General features: G+C 34.1%; 1 protein-coding gene and 1 long non-coding RNA gene across 11 annotated transcripts in view; both read left to right on the top strand.

Moving 5' to 3' along the window:
• Window positions 1-25,399, top strand: part of LOC115223434 (tight junction protein ZO-1) — an 832,981-nt gene that overhangs the window by 789,324 nt on the left and 18,258 nt on the right. For 8 of the 10 annotated variants that reach the window (XM_029793980.2, XM_029793979.2, XM_029793978.2 and 5 more), the window contains 3 exons: window positions 2,642-3,133; window positions 11,951-12,169; window positions 23,637-23,813. In XM_029793980.2, coding sequence (XP_029649840.1) covers window positions 2,642-3,133; window positions 11,951-12,169; window positions 23,637-23,813 — 888 coding nt within the window. The remainder of the gene's footprint in view (window positions 1-2,641; window positions 3,134-11,950; window positions 12,170-23,636; window positions 23,814-25,399) is intronic. The other 2 variants (XM_029793984.2, XM_029793982.2) reach the window with 2 other exon arrangements.
• On the top strand, window positions 3,431-9,190 carry LOC118767624. The gene is made up of 2 exons (XR_005003545.1): window positions 3,431-7,825; window positions 7,889-9,190. It is a non-coding gene; the product is annotated as an uncharacterized LOC118767624 (long non-coding RNA).

Below are 25,399 nucleotides of genomic sequence, written 5' to 3'. Positions count from 1 at the left end.
ACAGTGTGGTCTTGGGTTCAGTCCCACTGTGTGGCACCTTGGGCAAGTGTCTTCTCCTATAGTCCCAGGCCAACCAAAGCCTTGTGAGTGGATTTGATTGATTGAAACTGAAAGAAGCACATCATGTGTCTGTGTGTATGTACCCTTGTTGACATCATGTGATGGTTGTAAACAAGCATCATTGTCATACAAGTGGTGTTGTTCATATATGGTCTCCTGCAGAAAACTTAGAGTACCTGGGTCTGTTTTTTTTTTGGAAATATTACCTTGGTTGGAAACATTTGAAGGTTGATAACAGGGAGGGCATCCAGCTGTAGAAAATCTGCCTCAACAAACTGCTTCTAGCTGATGCAAGTATGGAAAAGTGGATGCTAAATGATGATGATGATCATTATCATCTATGAGCAGCCATTTCCAAAAAATGAAATTATTGAAATCAAATATTCACAAACATACCTTTCTTTCCTGTCTTTTATCTTTTACTTACTACCAAATCCACTCACAAGGCTTTGGCTGGTCTGCAGGCCTTAGTAGTAGACAGTTGCCCAAGGTTCTATGCATTGGATTGAACTCAAGACCATGTGGTTGGGAAGCAAACTTCTTACCACACTGCCATGCCTATATATTTTTTGGTTTTTATTTAGTTTCTAAAACTTGTCAAATTTAAATCTTGAATTCCCATCAATAACAAACTGCGATTATTTACATTATTTCTACAATTTTTTGATCTGGGATGGATAGCTCCCTTATTAATTTTCTTCTTCATATTGACCCTTTTCTATTAAAAAAAAAAAAAATTGGGTTGGTGCTGCAAAGTGTAACTGAACTCAGAACTGTGTGATTGCAAAGTAAATTTTTAACCACCCAGTCATACATTTAAAATGATTAGTTTAAACAATAAATCATCATCATCATCATTAGGAGGGTATCAGATTGGCTATTCATTTGGTCTTCAGGAAAATGCATTGCATTATTTGTTCTGATTCTTTATTTTCTGTGGAGGCACATGGCTTAGTGGTCAGGGTGTTGGACTCATGATGGTAAGATTGGGGTTTCAATGCCTGGACTGGACTATGCTTTGTGTCCTTGAGCAAATCACTCCATTTCGTGTTGCTCCATTCCACTCAGCTGGCAAAAATAAATAATTCTTCGACAAACTGACATCCTGTCCAGAGAGGAACATGCACACCAGAAAAACTGGAAAAGTGGCCCTATGCTCCTTATGGAGTAATGTGGACTAACTAGTCTACATTCAGAGTTCAAATTCAGCAGAATCAGCTTTGTCATTCAGCTTTTTTTTTTTTTTGGAGTGTGGGGTCGATAAAATAAAGTAACAATGAAATATTAACATCAATGATATTAACTAACCCACTCCTCTCAAAATTGCTGGCATTGTGCCTGCCTAAACCAGAAACCACAGAAGCAGCAAGTTGGCAGAATCATTAGTGTAATGGTAGAAAAGCTTTACAGCATTCCTTCCAACTCTTTGTGCTCTGAGTTCAAATCATGCCAAAGTCAACTTTGCTTTTCATCCTTTCCAGGTCCCTAAAATAATGTACCAGTCAAGAACTGGGACTGATGGCATTAACTAACCCCTCTCCTCCTAAAACTACTGGTCTTTGAAACAATAACTATTATTATTATTATCATTTCTGTTATGGTTTCAGCTAAACTAACCAAGAAATATAAAGTTTCTTATGTAGAAAGTCATGTTTCTTTTCTATCTCAATAAATACACACATAAACACATGTGTGTATATATATATATACTTTATTTAAAAGCAGCAGAAATTCAACAAAACCTGTTACTCGGAGTTTCATGTTCCCGTTCGTCGGACAGTTTTGTTAAAAATTTTAACAAAACTGTCCGACGAACGGGAACGTGAAACTCCGAGTAACAGGTTTTGTTGAATTTCTGCTGCTTTTAAATAAAGCATATTACTCTACCACTGGTATTTGAGTACTCTTTTTTTCCACCTTGTTTCACATTTATGTGTTTACTCTGGTATATATGTATATATAAAAATAATTAAGGTGGCTATTTGTAATTAACAACAAAGGGTAAAAGTATAGTCGTCACTAAGATAACTGAGGGTGCTAGCCAGCAACAGCGTTGCTAGAAATAAGAGTCAAAACAACTCTTAGCCATGTAACACACACAAACACGCACTCATGTGTATGTGCCTATATATATATCTTTTTAGGAACAGTGAATCTTGAAGCAAATACTGCTATAGATAAAAGCATGCAGATATTGGTTTAAAAATCCTTTGGACAGAACATGTTGAATGCTGTCCATGGACCCAGCCTAAAGTTTACACATTATTATTTATAGCTTTATTTGTCTCAAGACTCTCCGTTCCAAACATGAATTATTATTTCGTGTTCTCAAAGTTTCTAAATTCTTGATATCAACAATATGTTTGTGTGTGTATATGTATATATATATACACACACACACACACACACATATATGTACGTATACATATATATATATATATACACACACACATATATATGTATGTGTACATATATATATATATATATATATATATATATATATATACATACACACACACATCCACACACACATATATATATACATATATGAATTATTAAACATTTGTCTTTAATTCTACAGAACTTATAGTGGATGGGATTACAATCCAGCACAGCCTTATCGAGCTGACCACATGCGGCCCTCAATATCTACTCGAACCGAGCTGCACCTAGCTCACCGTTCTCAGCTTGACTCACAGCATGGAGCAATGGTATACGGTGGTCTCGAGCCAATCAAAGTGCACCTGAACGGCCCGTCGTCTTCCGTGCTCGCCTACAGTAACATGGACAGCCCCCAGTTAGTGAACGACATGAAGCACAAGGACAACTACCACCACACGTCGGCGGCCACAGCTGCTCTTCTGACCGCCGACCCTGCTCATGAAAGTCCATACCGGGAGCATTTCCATAATGAGTCCAGATACAACGAAACTCGGACATTTTCAAACCATTCGTACAAAGAAGCGCAAAACATGGATAACTACGCGGCACCTGATCAGATTTACATCAAGTCGAATGATGTGAATAACTGTGGCCGGGAATCGATCTATGGCAGCCACATCAACCGACCGAGGTGAGATTAATATTACTGTTTGTGCGTGAGAAGCACTCATTATTTCTGCCTTGCACACCCATTTTGCTAATGTACCATACTCCATACCTCTGTGGAAACTCACCACGATTACTCATTAATTCTAATGACTGGATTTCTTGAGTTGTTTACTTGTATATTAATGATAATAATAATGACGATGATGATGATGATGATGACAACAACCACCAGAATTTGAATAATTAAATATATAAAAGCCTTGCTGATAATTTATACATCCATTTTTTTTTTCTTTTGTAGCAAAATAGTTTTATACATATATAAGTACATACATATAGATATGTGTATGTGTGTATATATATATATACACACATACACATATGTAAAAGTGTATATATAGTCATACACAGACTCCATAAAGAGACAGTATAATAGCGAAACAAGATTCTTGCGTTAATGTTGTGTGCCTCATTTCAGTTTATTTTAACATTTGTACATATTTTAGTCATATATATGTATGTGTGTGTACATATATATGTGTGTATATATATATATATGTATATATATATATATATACACACACACACGCATACATATATAGGTAAATGCACATTGTTGTGTAGAGTATCAAATACTTCCCATTAAGATAGCTACATAGAATAAATGTGACGTTGCTTAAAGAAAATTAGTTAAAATTTTAATTGCAAATCTTAATAGTTAAATAATGTTAGCCTTTTAATGTATATATATTATATATGTCCAGAATATGAATTATGAATTTTTAATAATTGTAAAAAAAAAAAGTAAAAATAAAAAATACAAAAATAAATAAATAAAACCTACCAGCAAAAATTAAAAAAATACATCAAACACCCCTTTGACATCACAACCTTGACTATGTGTGCTATTACCTCTCTGTTTCCCTCTCTCTCTCTCTCTCTTCTCTCTCTCTCTCCCATTCACAATCTGTCTGGCAGTGATCCAGAAGCAAAATAAACTATTGTGGTGTATATTGTCGTATGACTTACATGAAATTTGAGCAATGTTCTGAATCTCCTCAGTACCTGTTTCAGCAACTTGTTTACATCCACCCACTTTACCATAACCCACAGCATCATCACTTTCTCTATCTTCATGGGTCTCAAACAAAAGAGGAGTCCAAAATGTTTAAAAAATCTCCACTCCCCACAGCACCTTAACATAATGAATTCTACAAACTCTACAATGACATTAGTATATGTTTATATATATATACAAGTATAATGATAAAACCAAATATTGATATTTTGATATTTTGAAAGCATTTAATACACATGTCTCCAGTAGTTATGCAAGATAATTCTTACATAATATCTTCCTTTGTCAATTTGAGTGAGGATAGTACTATTAAGTAAGAATTATCTTGCATAATTACTGCAAAGATATATAATGTGAGCTGCTGCTGGCTAAGGCAGTGAAACTCAAATAAATAAACTTTGCAGTCTATTTAAATAATAAAACACCTTGCACAAAATAACAACGGCTCAGGGAAGTCCATACCTTGCCATGATGGGAAATAATAGCTACTGGCTTAATCATGGTGCTGATATTTTAAAGAGGCTGACACTCTTTGTAGAGATTTATAAAATCTACTGCAGAAACTTATAAGAGAGAGGCTTATGACACTCATAAAGACTTAAGACATCCACTGTGATGACTTAAGACATCCACTGTGGAAACTTATGATATCCATCGTGGAGATTTGTGACATCCTCAGTGGAGACTTACGACATTCAGTGTGGTACTTATGATATCCACTGCAGATATTTATCACATCCCTCCACTGTAAACACTTATGATATTCACTGTAGTAAGACTTATGATGTCAGCTTCTGAGAAAAGTTATAATAACTATGTAGAGCCTTCAGAGATCAATTGTAAATTTGTTTTATCTTCTTTCTCTCTTTCATTCTTTGTCTTTCGTTTCTGTCATCCTCCACCTCTTTTTTTATTTCACACTAAAATCAAAGTTGATTTTTAAAATTTTAATTAATCATTGCAAAAAAACATACACATACACGCACACTTTTTATTGCATACATACTTTTAAAATAATGTTTCAGGTTTTAATATTTTATAAATGCAATGATAAAATAAAATAGATTCTAAAAATAATGCTATAGGTTTTAATACTTACTAAACACAATAAAATAAAACATATCTTAAAAATAATGTCTTAGGTTTTAATTTACTAAACATAATGATAAAATAAAATAATTCTGAAATAATGTTATAGGTTTTAATTTTTATTAAACATAATAAAACTTACATGTTTCTAAAATAATGCTGTAGGTTTTAATTTTTACTAAACTCAATGATAAAACAAAAAAAAGAAGGCTTTTAAAATAATGCTATTGGTTATAATTTTTATTAAACACAATAACAAAACCTATTTCTAAAATAATGCTATAGGTTATAATTTACTAAGTTTTTTTTAAGTATTATTTTTATTTTTTTGTTAATACTAAACTGTTTTTTTTCCTAACTCTGATGTTTTTCTTAAAAGAAATTTACTTTTAAAATCAATAGAGAAAATTTGCTTTTCCTACTGATATATACATGTGTGTGCATACATATATATATAGTATTTTCCATTGGCAACAAATGCCCTGGCAAAAATTACACAAATCTATTAATTGCCAACAAGTTCAAGTAATGGTCATACATTGAAAGCTTTAGAGAAATTCTCTAATTTTAGTCTTGCTATTAAGCTTTTCCAAAAAGTGATAATCCTATTTAGGATATTAATAATTTTATAAATAGCTTTTATGCCTTATTTTGCATGTGCATGCTATAATAGATAACATTTTTAAAAACTAATAAAAAAAATATGGATAATATTTGCTACTAAAGAGTATTTTTTATAGAAATACTGCATGAAAACCACTAACCCATAACACAAAATTGCTCACATTGAAAGCTTTTACTAAAAAATAATATTAATATACTTTGTTTTAAAAGAAATTATTCATCAATTAGCCTCTTTTTCTTTTTTTTTTTTTTCTTCCTTTAGATTGTATAAAACTTGTTTTGATTCAAATATTAAGGTCTTGACGAATTGGTTAAGATGTATGTATGTTTAAAAGGGAGAAAGTAAGTCTGGGCTATTGTTTGAAAATTCTGAAAACTTTACTGACATAAAAAAATAGTCTGAGTCTTTAGTAAAGTTGTGGCAAAGCTTGGCAATATTTTTCTACAGGGAGAGAAAATGAATTTTTATCTCCAAATAATGGGAAAAGAAGGAGTGACTTAAATTAAATTGTTCTGGTCTCATTGCTATTAGATTGGAGTTAAAAATTAGTGTGCTCTTATTCCTGTCAGATCTGAGTTTCAAAATTGTCATAGTTTTATTGGTACCAAATCTTGAGTTTATAATTATTATGGTATTATTATGGTCTTACTAGTGTTAGATCTGAGTAATTAATTGTCCTGCTGGTCTTATTGATGATATGAGATCTGAGTTTTAAAAAAAAAAGTTATCATGGTCTTATTGAAATCAATCAAAATATGTTGCTATCCTTGATACGGCTGATCGCTATTGCATTCTGTAATGTCATATTTTATGAACAAAGACATCACACTACGTTATTAATCTGAATACCTAGGTGGGCAAACCGGTAATGAATGCTTGTGGATAGAAAGCACAGGTGCAAGAAATGGCACCGAAAGATACATATATATATTTATCTGAATCTGCAGATTTTGTCTGATCTATATCACCAAGGTGGGAAAATGGACAGAAGAAAAATGATGTTTGTAGCTGCCGGTGTTGCTGCTGCTACTGCTACTTATACTACAACTATGACAGTTTCTATTGCCATTGCTGTTGTTCATTTGTCCATTTCATCACTTCAAATCACATCAAACACCACAGCTTCATTTCATTTTTTTTTTTTTTTTTTTTTTTTTCAAAAACCAGACTTTGAAAAAAAAAAAAAACTTTATTCATTAATGTATGATTTAATCACTGTCATTATCAGATTCACTACCGCTGCTACTACAACCATCTTAAAACAATTACCATCATTGATATCATTCTCATTGTCACCTTCACGAACGTCGTCTGCTCTTTAAAGGGAGAAATAAATTGTTAGTGTTTTGCTCTGAGGATTACAAATAAAGCAAAAGAAAAAAAAAACAGAAAGAAAAAGAAAAAAGGAAAGAGAATACTGTGCCTGGACCCTGTACATATTTGGGGTTTTTAGTTTTTTTTTGTTTTTTTTTTGCCTGACCCCTTTTTCTTCAAAACTTTGTTTGTTACCAACAAACTACTTTTTATACTGGGCTTTGATTTTGATAGATCCCAATATTTGAAAGTCTAGTTCATTGTCATTAACTGTAGCACTTGGTAGTATATGAAAGTTTTTACTATTCTTGTTGATATTATTGATAATTATAACAACTACCACTACCACCACTATCACTTATACTAGTTTGGCTAATTTATAGACTTTAAATTTGATTCTTTATTGAAGGTAACCTTTTTTTTAATACTATTAATAAGATGACTAATGAGATAATATTCCATCTTTAGAGAGTGTATATTTACATCTGTACTGTTTCAATTAGTTTGATCTTCCTTCATTATGTGTCTTTTCTCTCAATGCCTACACGGTACCCCAGACTGGATATCTACATGGTACCCCAGACTGGATGCCTCTATGGTACTCCAGAGTGGATGCCTACAGACTGACTACAGACATGGTACCCCAGACTGGATACTACATGGTACCCCAGACTGGATACCTACATCGTACCCCCTGATTGGATACCTACATGGTACCCCTGATTGGATACCTACATGGTACCCCAGACTGAATACAGACATGGTACCCCAGACTGGATACCTACATGGTACCCCTGATTGGATGCCTACATGGTACCCCAGACTGGATGCCTACATGGTACCCTAGACTGGATACCTACATGGTACCCCTGATTGGATGCCTACATGGTACCCCAGACTGGATGCCTACATGGTACCCCAGACTGAATGCCTACATGGTACCCCAGACTGGATGCCTACATGGTACCTCAGACTGAGTTCAGACTTCAGCATCTTTATTTCTAAACTATGAAGAATTGTCCAGAAAATTCTAATTTACTAACAAAATCTTGTCTTTGTCTTCAACAAATTACAAATCAGTCAAGAACTGGCAGTCAGTAAATTAAATTAAATTAAATCAAATTAATACAGTTAGTCCCCTCCCCTCCTCTTTTCTCTTTGATAATTTAATTTTTTTTGGCAAATAAATAAATAAATAGATAAATAATAATAATTTCTGGTTTTAGAAACAGTTTGGTAAAAGTTCTGCTGAGTCACCTGAAAATAGATACGAGACATTTAATTAAAATTAATCTCTTGTTATCTCGTATTTGATCTATAAAGTATTTTTATGTGATCATTGTAAATGCCTGGCTATGGCTATGTCCCAGCACTGCCTTAGCTCACTGGTAGAAACTTAATAAAGACGGCAGTAGCTAACATATAACGGTTGGCTTTGATAACCATATCATATTTATCATTAGCGAAAGATGTGGCCTAGTAGTTTGGGTATGGTTCCTCGTGATCACACAATCAAGGTTTCAATTCTCAGACTGGTGATGCATTGTGTTCTTTGAGCAAAACACTTCATTTCACATTGCTCCAGTCCACTCAGTTGTAAATGAGTAACTCTGCAATGAAGGGTGTTCTGTCCAGGAGGAGTGTTGACCTACCTGCCTGCCAGCTTACCTAGCCAGTACTGTGATCAATATAATGAACTACAAACTCTTAAAGATAGTGTTCCAGTTCGGCTGCAGTTCAATGACCAAAACTAGAGTGAGCCAAGAGATAAATCTTTTAAGAACAATTTAATATCCTTTCCCTAACGCTAAAAATTCCATTGTCTCAATTTATTTGCTGTTTTTCATTAGACAATTCTATTGGTTTCGACCGCTAATAATAATAATAATAATAATGATGATTATTAAAATAATAATAATAATAACAATAATTAAAATAATAATAATAATAATAATAACAATGATTAAAATAATGATAATAATTAAAATAATAATGATGATGATGATAATTTCACATTTTGGCATAAGGCCAGAATAACAACAACAACAACAATAATAATAATAATGATAATAATACATAAGCAAAACACAAAGACTTGTGAATGTATATAATATACAGAAAATTTCTCTGCTAGGCACCACATGCAGCCTACATATAACACTTTTAATACAGTAAAAATAAAAACATCAAAACAAACCACTGCACAAGGTACACAGAGCCATGCTTGGTTGTGCAGTGAAGGCACACAATAAAGATAAGACCACCGAATAATAATAATAATAATAATGATAATGGTTTCAAATAATAATGATATTGATAATAATCCTGTTATTGCATAATTGGAAAATTTTCTTAAAAACGAACATTTGAATTAATCAGACGAGATTTTTTTTTTCTCCAATCAGAAAGAAAAGTCAGGTATTAAGAATTACTTTACACTGAATATACTTTTATTATAATAGGCTTTTATCCCTCAGACCACCCTTTTTTGGATGAGTTTTGGTAGGGAGTGGAAGTTGATAATTTTTTTTTTTTTTTTTTTTTTTAATACCAACTTGCTCAAAAATGTTTGATTTGTCATAGGAAATGTTATGTAGATTTTTATGACAATAAAATTTTGTTACTTTAAATCTCTGTTATTAATTTCTTTTTACAATTTTGCTGTGATTTTTTTTTTTTTTTTTTTTTTTCATAAAAGTCTTCCAGCTTATTCTAATTGCTTTCATTGTCATTTCCCACCCTGCTCTTTATTCTGCTAAAAATGCATGGCTATCCAATGTCATAACTTGCTACAGTTATTAATATTATTGCCTTTATAAATTGTTATTATTTTGAGTGTGAGATATATACACTTTTGGAGTTGTTTTTAGAGGTGTGTGTGTGTGTATGTGTATATATATATATGTCTGTGTTTGTGATATTGTTTTCAATATTTTTTAGTGTGATACTCTGTGTCTATTTCGGAATGTGTATGGGATATCATTTCAAGCATTAGTATTTATGAGTGTGTGTGTGTGTGTGTGTATATATATATATATATATATATATATATATATATAGCATTCTAGGGAAGATGTGTAAATATATATATGTGTTTGTGATATTGTTTTCAGTATTTTTTAGTGTGATACTCTGTGTGTCTATTTCGGAATGTGTATGGGATATCATTTCAAGTATTAGTGTGTATGAGTGTGTGTGTCTGTGTGATATTGTTTCCTAAGTACAGATCTGGCTGTATGGGTACCTAGTTCTCTTCACAACTGCTTAGTCCCAGGTTTGATTCTGTTGTGCTGCACTATGACCCTTGCAAGTGACACCTGACAGGTGGAAACTATGTGGAAGCCCATTGTGTGTGTTTATATCAGCATGTCATAAAAACTGGTGCATTTAACCAGGAATGATTCCTGTTGTCTGAGTTATCTCTCTTTACACCAGTGTTCTCATTACATTTTGTATCACATAAGAATGATAAAATTATTACCGAATAGATGCAGGAGTGGCTGTGTGGTAATTAGCTTGCTTACCAACCACATGGTTCTGGGTTCAGTCACACTGTGTGGCACCTTGGGCAAGTGTCTTCTACTATAGCCTCGGGCCAACCAAAGCCTTGTGAGTGGATTTGGCAGACGGAAACTGAAAGAAGCCCGTCGTATATATTATAGGTGATCTAAACGACTAGATATGCTGGGTGAGTGTTGTAAAAGATTACCAGAACTCCAAGGTGGTAGTTATGGAACCAGTGTAGATTTCCGATATAGCGGATATATAATTTTATATATATTTTATTTATTTATGTATGTATGTATATATATATGTAGGTATGTTTATACATATGTATATATATATATATATATATATATACATATGTGTGTGTGTGTGTATATATATATATATATATATATATATATATATATATACATATATATTTTTATACACACCTTTTGGTTTCTGTCTACCAAATCCATTCACAAGGTATTGGTCACTAACAAATACTTGCCCCAGGTGCTGTGTAGTGAGACTGAACTGAAGACCACATGGTTGGGAAGCAAGCTACTTACCCACACAGTCATGCCAGTGCAATATTTTTCTTACATTTGTATATGAGATATTGTTTTGAATATTTGTGTATATGGTGTGTGTTTGTGTACGACTGTGTGATGTTATTCCTGATATTTAGCAGTGTCTGTGTAATATTGCAGCCAATAAATAATAAGAAGTATGTGATATTGTTTCAAATATTTATTTGTGTGTGATGTCGTTTTTCAATATTTATGTCTTTCTATATTGAACTGTCCTAAATAATTCACTGATGTATCTCTATCTGTATAGGTGGGGTGGAGGGCATGCATGACATTTTTCTTTCTGATATTTCAAAAATAAATTACATATAGTTTTAAAATTTATCAGTGAACTCTTTGTGATATTTAGAAACAGTTAATGATATCTTTGATAATAAATGTAAGCAAGAAACACTTGAACTGATAATGAGAATGAAATCCGTTGCCTGTTTTTTTATGATTTGCATAGCATGTAACATCTATTTTAATGTCGTTCTACAATATCGTAAACATCCACAACTAGCATGAACCACTGGCTTGACTCATGCTACTTTGGGTTGATGTCTAAACTCTTTGTGTTTCCTATGTTGCATATGCTCGGTGCATGTGAGAATGTTTGCATGTTTTGCTGTCGATTACGTTTGAAAGCCTGCACTGCATGCCATCTTATTCCAGGACAGACGACGAGTGTCTACAGGAGCTGGCTATGAGGCGGTCATGGGCAGCACCTTCTTCGGCAACTGTTAACAGCTTGAAAAGAAATAGTCTGTCATCGCATCATCTACATAGCTCCAGACCGAGCAGAGAACAAAATGGTAAAACCACATTTGAAGCCTATAAGAAGATAATTACACCAGATTTTTATGGATCAAAGAAAGAGGTTATTTCAGAATGGTAACGTAAATTATTACTAACTATATGTATATATATATATACTTTTTTTTTCTTACTAAGCGTTTTTTTTTTATTTTTAATAGTTTTCTTCTTTTTTTAAAAAATTTCTCTACATTTCTGTATTACATATTTAGACTTAGATTTCAGCAAATAATACACCATATTCCAAGGTAAACTGTGGTGGTCTCTCCTGGCTAAAATCATTAAGTGAATCTTTTCCTTTTGTCTTATATTCATTTCAGGGTTTTAGTTGAACAAATCGACCCCAGTACTTTTTATCTTTTTGAAGTCTGGTACTTGCCTTATCAGTCTCTCTTGCTGCACTGCTAAGTTAGAGGGATGTAAACAAACCAACACCAATTATCAAATAGTGCCGGGACTCACAAACACATATATATACACACTTTTACTTGTTTCAGTCATCTGACTGTGGCCATGTTGGAGCACTGCCTTTAGTTGAGCAAACCGACCCCAGGACTTATTCTTTGTAAGCCTAGTATTTATTCTATCAGTCTCTTTTGCTGAACCGCTAAGTTACAGGGACATAAACACACCAGCGTCGGTTTTCAAGCTATGTTGGGGGAACAAACACACACACACATACATACACACATATATATATATATATATATATATATATATATATAATATATATATATATATATATATACACACACGACGGGCTTCTTATCAGTTTCTGTCTACCAAATTCACTCACAAAGCTTTGGTCAGCCCGAGGCAGTTCTTTAATTTCTTACTGAACAACTTGCACACCTGACTTGTGGAGAGTGATCAAATGTTTGTGCAGTGCACAAGCTCATTCCCCCCATCAAATCAACATTACCTGTGCAGGTGCACAGTATGCTACGTTCAGATGTCAAAGTGATCGCAAAGCAATGTGAGGTGAAGTGCTTTGCTCAAGAACACAATGCAACACTGAGAATCGAAACCATGATCTCACAATTGTGAATGCAACATCCTAACCACTAGGCTACACACTCTCATTTTATATATATACATATATGAGTCCCCGGGAGGTTAGCATGACGAGGTGTTTCCAATTCTGCGCTCAACCCAATTTTTAGGCTGTATACACACTTTGATTGCAGCTTTAACAGTGTCATCATCATCATCATTGTTCGACCGTGGTCGAGACAATGGAATTTACTATGTTACACTAGACCTCACGGTCCATCATAGCATTACGGAGGTCCTGTTGCTGGATGCCTGTATCCCTGGAGATTGCATCAGGGTAGGAGAGTGTGCACCCTCTGGTATCGCGAGCAGATGGCTTCCAGAGGAGAAGAGTAGAAATTACCTCGTTTTCAGCTCTACAACAATGTCCAGCAAACTGGACACTTCTACCTTTCACAAGAGATGATACAGGTGGTAATTTCCCATATATTTGTATATATTAACAGTGTACCATTGATGCAAGTCCCACAAAGTGCTTCTCTATTATTTCAAACTGCAAATATTACTTAACTCTCCACATGGAACTTTTGCATGAACTGGCATTGAAGGCTGGGGTGGTACAGAAACAATTGTATCAGGTGAATTGAGATGTGATAAACACTTTGTTTTCTTATTTGGATTACAGACAGACAGACAGAGTGGGGGAGAGGATTGACTGCCTGACCCAAGGATTCATCTCAGTTCCCCCAGATAAACTACAACGCTTAACACTTAATATTCGCCATTCCATTGTCATTGAGGACAGCTAGATAAAGCCAAGTAGGAGCTGGAACTTCCCTTTTGTTATAGTCATAAGTTTAATGTTCCTTCTTTCTTAATTAAAAGCTCTCTCATGTATTATGCTTAGACTTGTACAATTAAAAAAATTAATGTATTTTTACAAAGGGTTAATAAATCTTTCGAAGAAAAGATTTTTTTGAAGGGTATGTTTTTTTTCAAAAAAAGGCATATTTTTACTTTAATTTTCGTTATTCAACTGCAAAGAAGCTTAGCTTCATTTACAAATATAACAATAGAGTATTTATTGATAGGAATTTACTGTAGGTCAGATAACTGGAGGAGGATGTAGGTAGGGGCCAGATAGGGTTCATCTATAAGAGCTCAGATTCTGAAACAAAGCAAGCAATTTAAGTTTTAACAGTTTTTCTGTGTATAATTCTGTCATTTAATTTTGTGAGATAATTAAGAGTCTAGATTGGAGAGTAGTAAATTTTTTCTTCATTATTATTCAGAATCTTTAGGGCATTAGACAAAAAGTATTTCTCTTTGCATTCTGAGTTCAAATCCCACTAAAGTCAACTTCACCTTTTGTCTTTTTCGGGTCAATAAAATTTCAGGCCTTGTGCCTAGAGTAGAAAAAAGAAAAAGAAAAAAAATTATAGACACCAAACTTGTGGCCCACACAAGCAAAGCTTCTCCTGTCATGTATCTTCTTGATCAGCTCTACCTTTTCCTCATTTGTTAGGATCAGATGCCTTCATATTTTTCTATTCTCTGGTCCCATGTTGATGAGTGTGAGTATGTAAATCCGTATAAAAAATATGCAAATTCACAGCACAGCCCTGTAAACACAAGAGACAGTGTGTTATGGATAACTGAGAACTGCAGGTGATTGCTAGGATATGTTTTTCTGGTACAAGCAGAATCTTCAACTGATTGCCACCCCATATTATCACAGATCAATCTGTGTAAGTGTAATGTAAAATTCGCTTCAGTCTGCCTGGCTGTCAACAGGTTCCATCTACTTCCTAGTTGTTGTTATCGAGCTCCAAGTCAGTACCGATTAAGCAGATCTATAATCAGAGGTAATCCAGCCCTGACCAACTCACCTTATTTTCACTTAAATGTATCCAACATTGTATTATCTTGTGTGTGTTTTGTTTCTTCTTAAAGTAGTAATGTACAGTTTGAAATGAATTCAGCTGCTATTTCTAGTATTTGTGCAACCCCATGGCAACTGCCTCATTAGTTAAATGTAATCCTTTTACAGTGGAAATCAGATATATCCACTCAAAATTTCATCACCCTTAACTAAAGACCCCTTTTGATCGTGAATGACTATGAGATTGCTCCTAGAAGGTTCCCCTCCAAGGCACAAGCCCTGCAAGGCTGTTTACGGAAGACCAGCAGATGCCCATGCATACTAGCCTCTCGTCTCCATGCCTCTTATGTTATATCCAAGGGAAAGCCCAAGACTGATACAGCTTGGCACCAGTGATGTCACAACTCATTTCTACAGAAGGCAGTTTTATAGATCAACCTATCTTTTGTTGAAGAATATCATGTTTCTGTTGAGATATGTCGAGCTTTATTGAGGCAAGACGAGGAACAGTAAGATGTAGATGCTGGTCGTAGTATAATAAATTTTTTTTTTTTTTTAGATATTCAACATCGTTGCTGGAATAATCACAAAATTTTATTTGGCTGTTGAATGGTTAGACTGTTGGCATGACACCTTTCTATAAAAGCTATGCTATATACAAAAACCATCAGAGTTGTTAAAACCATGAAAAAATTTTTTTAATAAATTGAATAGAATAAAACAAAGTAATACAGATGAAAATCTTGCCCCAATTGACCTGACTTGACCTAACATCTGTTTCCAGGAAATATTAGTCTGTTACCATCTGTAGTCTTAGGTGTTTTTGTCTCAACATTCTAACATTTCTGATTATCCACTGCCTCATATTTGCTCTCTCTATCTATATATGTATATCAATTTTCTGAAACATTTGGCTCCAAAGCCTTTCTGAATTACTAATTTTTTCCAAGCAAATGATGATCACCACTAAATTAAACAAATATCAGATTTACTCATATAATTAAATAAAAACACAGGTACCTGTATATTAGTATAAATGATATAAGTTATTACTACTGTTCTGTGCAAAATACTGTGAAATAGAACTGCCCAGTTAGACTAGTCTGGTGGCTATAGAATTTGAAGTTCCTGCTTGTAAATTAATGTTGATTACAAGAAGTTCTAGGACGTCAGAAATTCTAGAATGTCAGTGTTGTACTTGTATTAAAGCTAGCAAAGACTCTGGATTCACAGAATAGGCACAGTGATGGATCGGGGTGTATTTAGTTACCTCCCTTTAAATTAATATTGACCTTGCTTTTCATCCTTCCATGGGTGATAAAATAAAGTGAACATTAATATTACATTTACAAACACAATTTTCTTTTATTCATTCATTTAGCATCCATATCTCTGTTTTTGAATCGGTCCTAAAGTAAAAATTTTTGTAAATAGCTTCATAATTAGTTCATTAACAATGTAAAAATATCCAGTTTAAGAGAAATTTTTTCTTGATTTCTGAATAGGGTTAAAAATTTGCATACTCGTTTTCTAAGCTGATGTAATGTTTTAACCCTTTAGTATTTAAACCAGCCATATCCGGCCAAAATATTTAATCTATTTTATGTTCAAACTGACCAGATCCAGGCCCTCACACCTACCCTACGATGTTATTCTACATTAAGTAATTACACCATCAAGATCTTGAAGATATGAGATAATGCATGATTAATTCAAATCAGTGTGCACCAATAAACATTATGTTTGATAGAATAATCTGAACACTAAAGGGTTAAATGTAAAAAAAAAAAGAACCCAAGGGAAGTGAAAATAACTTGACCAAAGAGACAAACATCATTGCAGCCCCTGTATTTAACCATCTACATATTTGAAAATCTATATATATATATATACACATCATGGACTCTCCTGTCGTTAGATGACGTATGAGGGTTCAGCAATTTCTTGCTGAACAACGACACGGATGATTTGTTTATAGTGATCAAATGTTTGTGTTCACATAAGCTCACTCTCTCCATCAACTCGACATTACCTGTACTGGGGCACCATCTACCACATGTCAGATGATGAAATAATCGTAGAGCAATCTGAAATGAAGTGCTTTGCTCAAGAACACAACGCAGTGCCTGGTCTGGGAATTGAAACCATGATCTCGCAATTGTGAGTACAACACCCTAACCACTAAGCCATGCACCTTCTTTCTCTCTCTCTCTCTCTCTCTCTCTCTCTATATATATATATATATATATATATATATATATAGATATATATATATATAATATATATATATATATATATATATATATATATAATATATATATATATATATTATATATATATATATGCAGAGAGAACATACTACCTCTCATCACCAGACACAAAGCCACTTCTCTGAATAGAACTCCCCTCTACCTAGGTTGAAGGGTCTTGCCTTCCAAGTTACTTGGTGACCTCACTGGTGCTGGTGTCACATAAAAATCACCCAATACACTCCATAAAGTGGTTAACATTGGGAAAGGCATCCAGCCAGAGAAGCAATGCCAAAGCAGACAGTGGAGCTTAGTGAAATTTTTGTCAAACTGTCCAACCCATGCCAGCTTGGAAAACATCTCAAAAGGAAGTACAGAGCAACTAGTCATAGTTTTGATGTTTGTCTTTCATGTCTACTCATTTCTACCCTAGCAACTTACGTTGCTGACACCGACAAACTGCAAAAAAAATATTATTTGTGTCGAAATTCTGGTGATATTTGGTCAATAACTGATGAGGGATTGAACATGTCCACATCTATTATATGTGTGCTTTCCTATTGATCTCCTGTACCAGATTTTTGTTATTACTTGATATTCTAGTAAGATGAGATGCCGACAATAGAAAAAAGAAAAAGAAAAAAAACAGAAAAAAATCTTGGTCATCAATAGTCCAGTCTCCTTGGGTATCTTGAATGCTCCAGGTTGGAAAATGCAATCCACAGCAAATTGCAGCTTTTCAGTCAATTACATACAGAGTGATTTCTAATTAGTCATTTTGAGGAGAATGGATCAGTTAATTATGCTGATCCCCTGGCACTTGGCCGAAACTTTATTTTCTGAGTGCAAAATCCTTCTGAAGTCAGTTTTTTTTTTGTCTGTTCAGGGTCATAAAAATAAAATACCTGTCAAGAACTGGAGTCAGTAAGGGTCTTGGTAGCCCATTAGCATTTAAAGCATTTAAACTCTAATTTTCTACTTGTTTTATGTTAAAACCAGCTAGATCTGGCCTTTCACACCTACCCTAAAATGTTACTCTAACAATAGACAATAATATCATTAAAATCTCAAAGCTAGAGATAATGTGTGATTAATTCCAAATAATTATTAAATTTAAAAGAATAATCTGAATGTTTAAAGGGTTAAATCTCCTTAACCATATTTCTCATTTTCACCAGATTTTCTTCAAAAAATGTATCTCTGCATGCTCATGGCGAAAATCACTTTTATTCTCCCCATTAGAATTAAATAATAATAAAAAAAAAAGCCTGCAGTCTGGTGAAAATTTGAAATTTAACAGGATTTGTCGATAGTATCGATTCCCGCTTCCTATCAAAACTGCTGGTCTTATGTCTAAATCAGAATTACATTCTTAATAAATAGAATAAAGAACCAGTGAAGAACTGCAGTCGATATAATTGCCGATACGAATACACCAGAATATTTCAGCTTTGTAATATTTAGAATATGTTTAAGCAGTAAACAAAGAATAGTTATTTTGGATCTTTTCAGTTTGAACAGCAGTTTTTCTAGCGGTGTCATATGAAATTGTCACCCATAATTATGACCCTAGTATCGATCTATTGCATTTCAATGTTTTAGGGTAAGGGTATCTTTTTTCTTCAGAAACGTAAATAAACCCAACCTGTTTCTTAAACGAGGGACATATTCATACGGCACAGAATGTTTTCACCTCAATAGACGTCATTGATTGGTTGAAATTGCAGAAATTGAAGAAAAACAACAAATATCTTACAAACTATAGAATTTTCTCAATAAAGCCAAGAGAAAAAGAATGTTTTATAAACACATTCTACCAGTATACGAAGTTTAAAAGTGTTTAGTTACGTGGAAATTATTTTTAAAAAAACTGCCGTTCACACCGAAAAGATCCGTTATTTTATTTACCATATTACCCTAATGTTAAGAACGTAAATAAAATGCCTTGAGATAATTAGAATGACCCACTGTGAATCTCAGCTCATTTCCTGCTGGTGTCTTTAGAACATGTATCATTAATGTAATGCGGTTTATTCTTACAAATTGTCGGCCTTGTACTTCTTTCACTTTCCTTTTTTTTATATATATCAAAACAAATGGCCGTAAAGGCAATAAGGGAGACAACTCCACCCTACTTTATGAACAATTTTCTGTTTGCCATGTAAATTATTTCCCTTTGAAAACTGTTTTTCTTTTTATCTTCTCCGTTTATTTACTTATTTTTCAAATTTCTTAACGGAATGTGCATGTGTAATCAAACAAATTAATTAGTAATAAATATATGTACCTCTGATTTCTGTTTTGCATGAAAGGACTAATATAACAGTAACTGTTCGCCTTGTTTGTCATTTTTTTCTTTTGCATATCTTAACCTTTATTTTTTTTCCTGATCATAAATGAATTTATGAGGGAAAATTCAGTTTTCTTTTTTTCCAAAATGTAAGAAATTGAAGAATAAAATCTTTTAGAAGAATTTTTATTGATATTACATAAAACACACCCATCATACACTCACCACTCACACACGTCTAATATGAAGCAGGTGTGGGTTCGATTCTCACACATACGAATACCCATTTTTTCCAATGTGGGTTTATATGCCTCAAGATTATTTTCTGTAATGAAGATACAGGGTGTGGTGAATGAACTGTCGTCTAAATTACGCAAAAATGAAAATAACACTGACATCTCATTTTAACAGATATATTTACCAAAATTACATAAAAATATCCGGAAATATTAAGGAGTAAATCTGTTCAGTAAAATCGCCATTGGCTTCAGCCACGGCCTCCAGACGACTTCAGAATTTCCTGCAACTTTTCTGGACGGTTTCCTTGTTTAAGTTGGTGAATGCTACCATGACCCTTACCTTCAGTTCATCTTTGGTGTTACAAGGAGTTTTGTTGATCTTTTGCTCAACTGTACCCCATACATAATAATCAAGGGTGTTGCAGTCTAGGGAGTTAGATGGCCAAATGCTAGGGGTGGTGTGGTCACAGAAATTGTATGACAGCCATGAATGGGTTCTCCTGCTTGTGTGGCATGGTGTAGAGTCCTGTTGCCTGATATAGGATCTTCCAGCTGCCACCCTCTTGACCCAGGGCAGCACTATCTCCTCCAGGTACTTGATGTAGGCCTCCATGTTGAGTTGAGAGACCGTGTGGGAAGATGACTGGAGGCATAACGTTGCCATCACTAGTGATCACTCCAAACACCTTGATGTTGACTGGATGTTTGATTTTTATCATTCTTGGCAATGTCCTCAGATTGATTCCCAAATACTCTAAAATGTTTGTATTGAAGCTTCCGGTGCAAATGCCAAGCAGTACAGCACGTCGCTTCCAAATCTCTGGCAGAGTGAATTGCATTATGGTGCTGTTTTTCTCACAGATGGTGCCCAACTGACCCTTCTATACTGTGTAGTCAACAAAATCAAAAACAACAATGCACATGCGCCAAATTGAAAATATAAAAATGGCAACAATTTACCCATTGCACCCTGTATATACAGTGAAAACTTATATTTACATAAACTTCATTCATCACCGTTTCTTAATTAATGCAAAATGCATAAATATGTGTGTGTGTGTGTGTGTGTATATATATATATATATATATATATATATATATATATATATATATATTATATATATATATATATATATAATATATATATTGTTGACATCATATGAATTTATTAACTTTCAAGAGAAGAGGGAATAATACTTTTTTGGGGACAGCAGATTTTGAAGTACACATAAAGCTATAAATAATCCTTTCTACCAAAGGCAGAAAGCTTGAAGTTTCAGGGGAGTGGACTGGGGTCAATTACATCAACCCCCAGTGCGTAACTGGTACTTATTTTATCAACCTTGAACGGCTGAAAGGTAAAGTCAACCTTGACAGAATGTTAACTCGGAACATAAAGACAGATGAAATGCTGCTAAGCATTTTGCCTGCTCACCACCTGAAAAGTTATAAATAATAGCATGTAGATATTGGGGGGGGGGGGGTGACATTTTTAGATAGAAAAACTCAAATGTCATTCAAATGGATTTTTCAACCCAGTGCTGTTATTTAGAGCTTTATGTGTTCTTTAAGATCCAGTATTCTGAAAAAGATTGTGTGTGTATATATATATATATATATATATTATATATATATATAGTCAGCACTATGATAGATCGTTAGCCACTACACACATTTTTTCTCTCCTTGTTTTTTTCTGTGTCCCTTTCTGTAGACGAGCGTAGGCTCGAAATGTAAAAGACATTTTCTGTTCCTGAGCGTTATACTAATACATCTCTTTGTTTTGTACACCACCTGTCTTCGTCTTTTGTTTTTTTCATAAACTCTCCCTATATATGTGTGTGTGGTTGTATCTATATGTGTATATGTGTGTGTAACAGAGGCAGGGCTGCATGATTAAAAAGTCTGTTTTGGAACCACATGGCTACGAAGTTGTCCACATGTGATGGACAATGTCAGTTGGTGTTTTTTTTTTTATTTTAGTCCAAGTTTGACGAAGTGAAATTGGCAGATCAAAACTGAAGAAATCTGTTGTGTGTGTGTGTGTGATTCTATTTCTGTATTTACCAGACCATCAGATGTTGTTATACACCACTGATCACAATGTGCTTCCTTGCATTATTGTAGCTTTCAAATGATGCCACCCCATTGGCTCGGCAGGCAGGCCAACATTCCTTCAGAATGGAATGCCAGTCTGTCACAGAATTTTTCCTTCACTGCTGAGTGTGAACCGGAGCAACATGAAATAAAGTGTTTTGATCAAGAGCTCAATGCACTGCTGCTCCAGGAATCAAAGCCACAATCTTGCTACCATCTGTGCAATAGCCTTACCACTAGGCTATGCACCTTATCATCATTTAACATGCTGATATATATACGTCCATACTGGCATATATATATATATAATATATATATATATATATATATATATATATATATATATATATATATATATTATATATGTGGTGTGTGTGTGTATATGCGTGGAGGCACATGGCCTAGTGGTTAGAGCAGCGAACTCACAGTCGAGGGATCATGGGTTCGAATCTCAGACCGGGCAATGTGTGTGTTTATGAGCGAAGCACCTAAGCTCCACATGGCTCTAGCAGAAGGTAATGGCGAACTTCTGCTGACTCTTTCACCACAACTTTCTCTCACTCTTCCTCACCTATGACAGACTGGCATCCTGTCCAGATGGGGAACCTATACGCCAAGGAAACTAGGAAACTGGCCCTTATGAGCCACGTATGGCTCGAGAAGGAACAAACATATGTATAAGTATATATGTATATGTGTGTGCTTGTGTGAGTGAGTTCATATTTTCCCCTTGTCTTCTCATGTGTTAGCTGATTGCAGATATAGACCACACTGTTCAGCCCATCGTAAAAGCATGCCCAGATCTCTTGACTCGATGTCAATCTGTGTAAACAAAAGGTGGCATTTGTTTCTAGTTCTCTGTATAACCAAGTTCAGGTTGTTTGTTGTTCAGTACACTGGACAATTAACACCTTGCTTAGAAGCAGGCGAGGGTTGCCCACAGCAAGGACACAGAAGACTGCTCTGTTGTAGTCTCATCAGGAAAAAGTAAATATTAAAATATGCAGGTGTGTGTGTATGTATGTATATATATATATATATATACACACACACACACACACACACACACACACATAGAGTTCCATCTAAAGGCATAAGCACACTGAGCAGTTGCCCAGAGTCCTGTCAAGTTTAAGGACCTGAAACTATTCTATAAATGCTGTAACATACATCAGATTGTGTATGTGGGAACCCCAGTACATTATTTTATCCAGGGGCCTATAATGTTGTTAAAATACCGTTTTGTGTGTGTGTACGTGTACATGTGTATGATGTACATTGTATGCATGCACACTCACATACAAACAAACAGTGACTTGCACAGGACCACTGCTGTTTCATTCCTGAAGAATTCATCAGCCTCTCTAGTGGAACCATCAACTACACACACACACAAACACACAGTCAATGACAAAATGTCTTCATAACAAAGCATCATAAGCTCAAACATTTGACCGTTGTTAATTGATATGAAATCATTTTCATGTTAGATTTGTCTAAATTCCATTCCCTTGAAATTATTCCTATTTATCAAAGTCCAATTTCTTGAACACTAATTACTAAAGAATGTTTGTTTCTAAAGTCTTTTGGATCTCTTTAACCATCACAGTTAAAGCCATGATAGGGCACCATCACACCACCTTTGGAAATTAATTTGAAACCCTTTAGAACAATTCCAGCTAAACATAGCTTGGATGCTTTAGACAGACGGAAGAACAGAACAACCCAACAGCAATAGGTGCTACGTTGCGCTAAATAAAGAATTTTTGTTTTCTCCATCTATCAATTGTTTTAGGGAGACGATGGCCCCAAGTACCATGAATGAGAGTATGAAAGCAAGAGAAAAGGATCATGACAGTGCTTTCGAGTCGTACAGGAAAGACAGTACTGGGAAAATACTTACATCTTTTGGCCAATCCGATGGAAACCTGAAACACAACAAACTGGAAACAGACCACGAAAAATTAGAAAAGTATGTTTTGCTTATATTTCTGCAATGTTCATTTTAATTCTATCGTTTATGCAGTGTTTGCTGATTGTCTCACTGATATCATTATTATTATTATTATTATTATTATTATTATAACTTATGCTAAACTGCAGCTGGTTGTGGGTTTCTTTTTTTTTTTTTTTTTTGTGATTAATTTTTGTGTCCAAATTTTCTAGCATTCTGCTTGTCTCAGCTGTGATTAATTGGCTTCAGTATGGAATTGTAGTGCCATGCCACAATCTTGCTCAATATTAGAGTCTGCTTGCGTTTTTGTCCTGTTATCATGTGCACTATGTCATGTAGGGGAGAAACATAGAGCAGATAGATCAATATATAAAGCAGTCAGATACATATATATGTATATATATGTATATATATATATGTGCATATATATGTATATATATATATATATATATATATATATATGTATGGATGTATATATATATGTGCATATATATATGTATATATATATATATATATACACAATTCAGATAGATATAGTAATGAGGTAGATGTCAAGAAGAGAATGTTATATCGATTTTCAGTGTGTAGTTGTATAAAATAACAGTCCTCATGCAGCATATAAGTTTTACACATACACACACACGGGACATTTTTTTTCACCTTCAAAAACAGTGAACAGTCACAATACCTACCATCTCTGAAGAGCATGTGGTATTACTTAACCATGCTGTCCTGTAGTTTCTGGTTATTTAATACCTGGTGTGAAACCAATTGGTAAGACCAGCTGAAATCGATCAATAATACTGTAAACTTTAATTTATATATATATACACAACACACACACACACACACACACACACACTGAGTGAGCTTAAGCCCAGAACTACGTGACTTCTAATGTTTATTTCAACCAAACATTCACAATAGATTTTAGCTCTATGCAAAGTCAAATGTCAATGCATCTAATTTATTGCCTCATTATGTATGAAAATATATTTGATATTTCACTAAAATTGTGCACAAAGTTTTTCGTGTTCTTATTGCTTGAAGCTTTTTTCTTTTTGATATACCAAATCTAACTTTATTTTGTATCTGATCAAAATGATTTCCTGTGTGGTTCATAAACTATGGTGTTGTTAAAATCCTTAATTTATTCTTGCTAAAGGGTACCCCATTTCCAATTTGTTCAAAGTAAATGTCTGCCATCAATTATAAAGGGAAACTCTGTTAAAATATTTCCTCACAACAAACTGCCGTTTTTACCAAGGCAGGCCATCACTAATTTTCTCCAAATCTATTTCACATTGATAGCAACCCCTTGGTGTCTCTCCTTATTATCCCCTAAGATTTCATGGTTCAGATATGCCAAAGTCATCTTCCATAGGGTGCCCAGCTTCTGTAGAGAATAATAAATATGCATTTATTGAAGCCACAGTACTCAAGTAGTTCTCCGTACTTTCACTTTTATCCTACTCTACATAACCTGTTGACAACTTTTTTTAGTCTTTTTTTTTTTTCAATAAATACTTTATAGATAATGTCATATCCATTTCTTTTAGTTGCATTTTGTTATTTAATTTTTGTTGTATTTACTTCAACTCCCT

Source organism: Octopus sinensis, linkage group LG23 (assembly GCF_006345805.1).
Source record: "Octopus sinensis linkage group LG23, ASM634580v1, whole genome shotgun sequence".
Taxonomy (NCBI): Eukaryota; Metazoa; Mollusca; class Cephalopoda; order Octopoda; family Octopodidae; genus Octopus; species Octopus sinensis.
The sequence above is the reverse complement of the archived record's forward strand: the minus strand, read 5'-3'. Positions and strand labels throughout refer to the sequence as shown.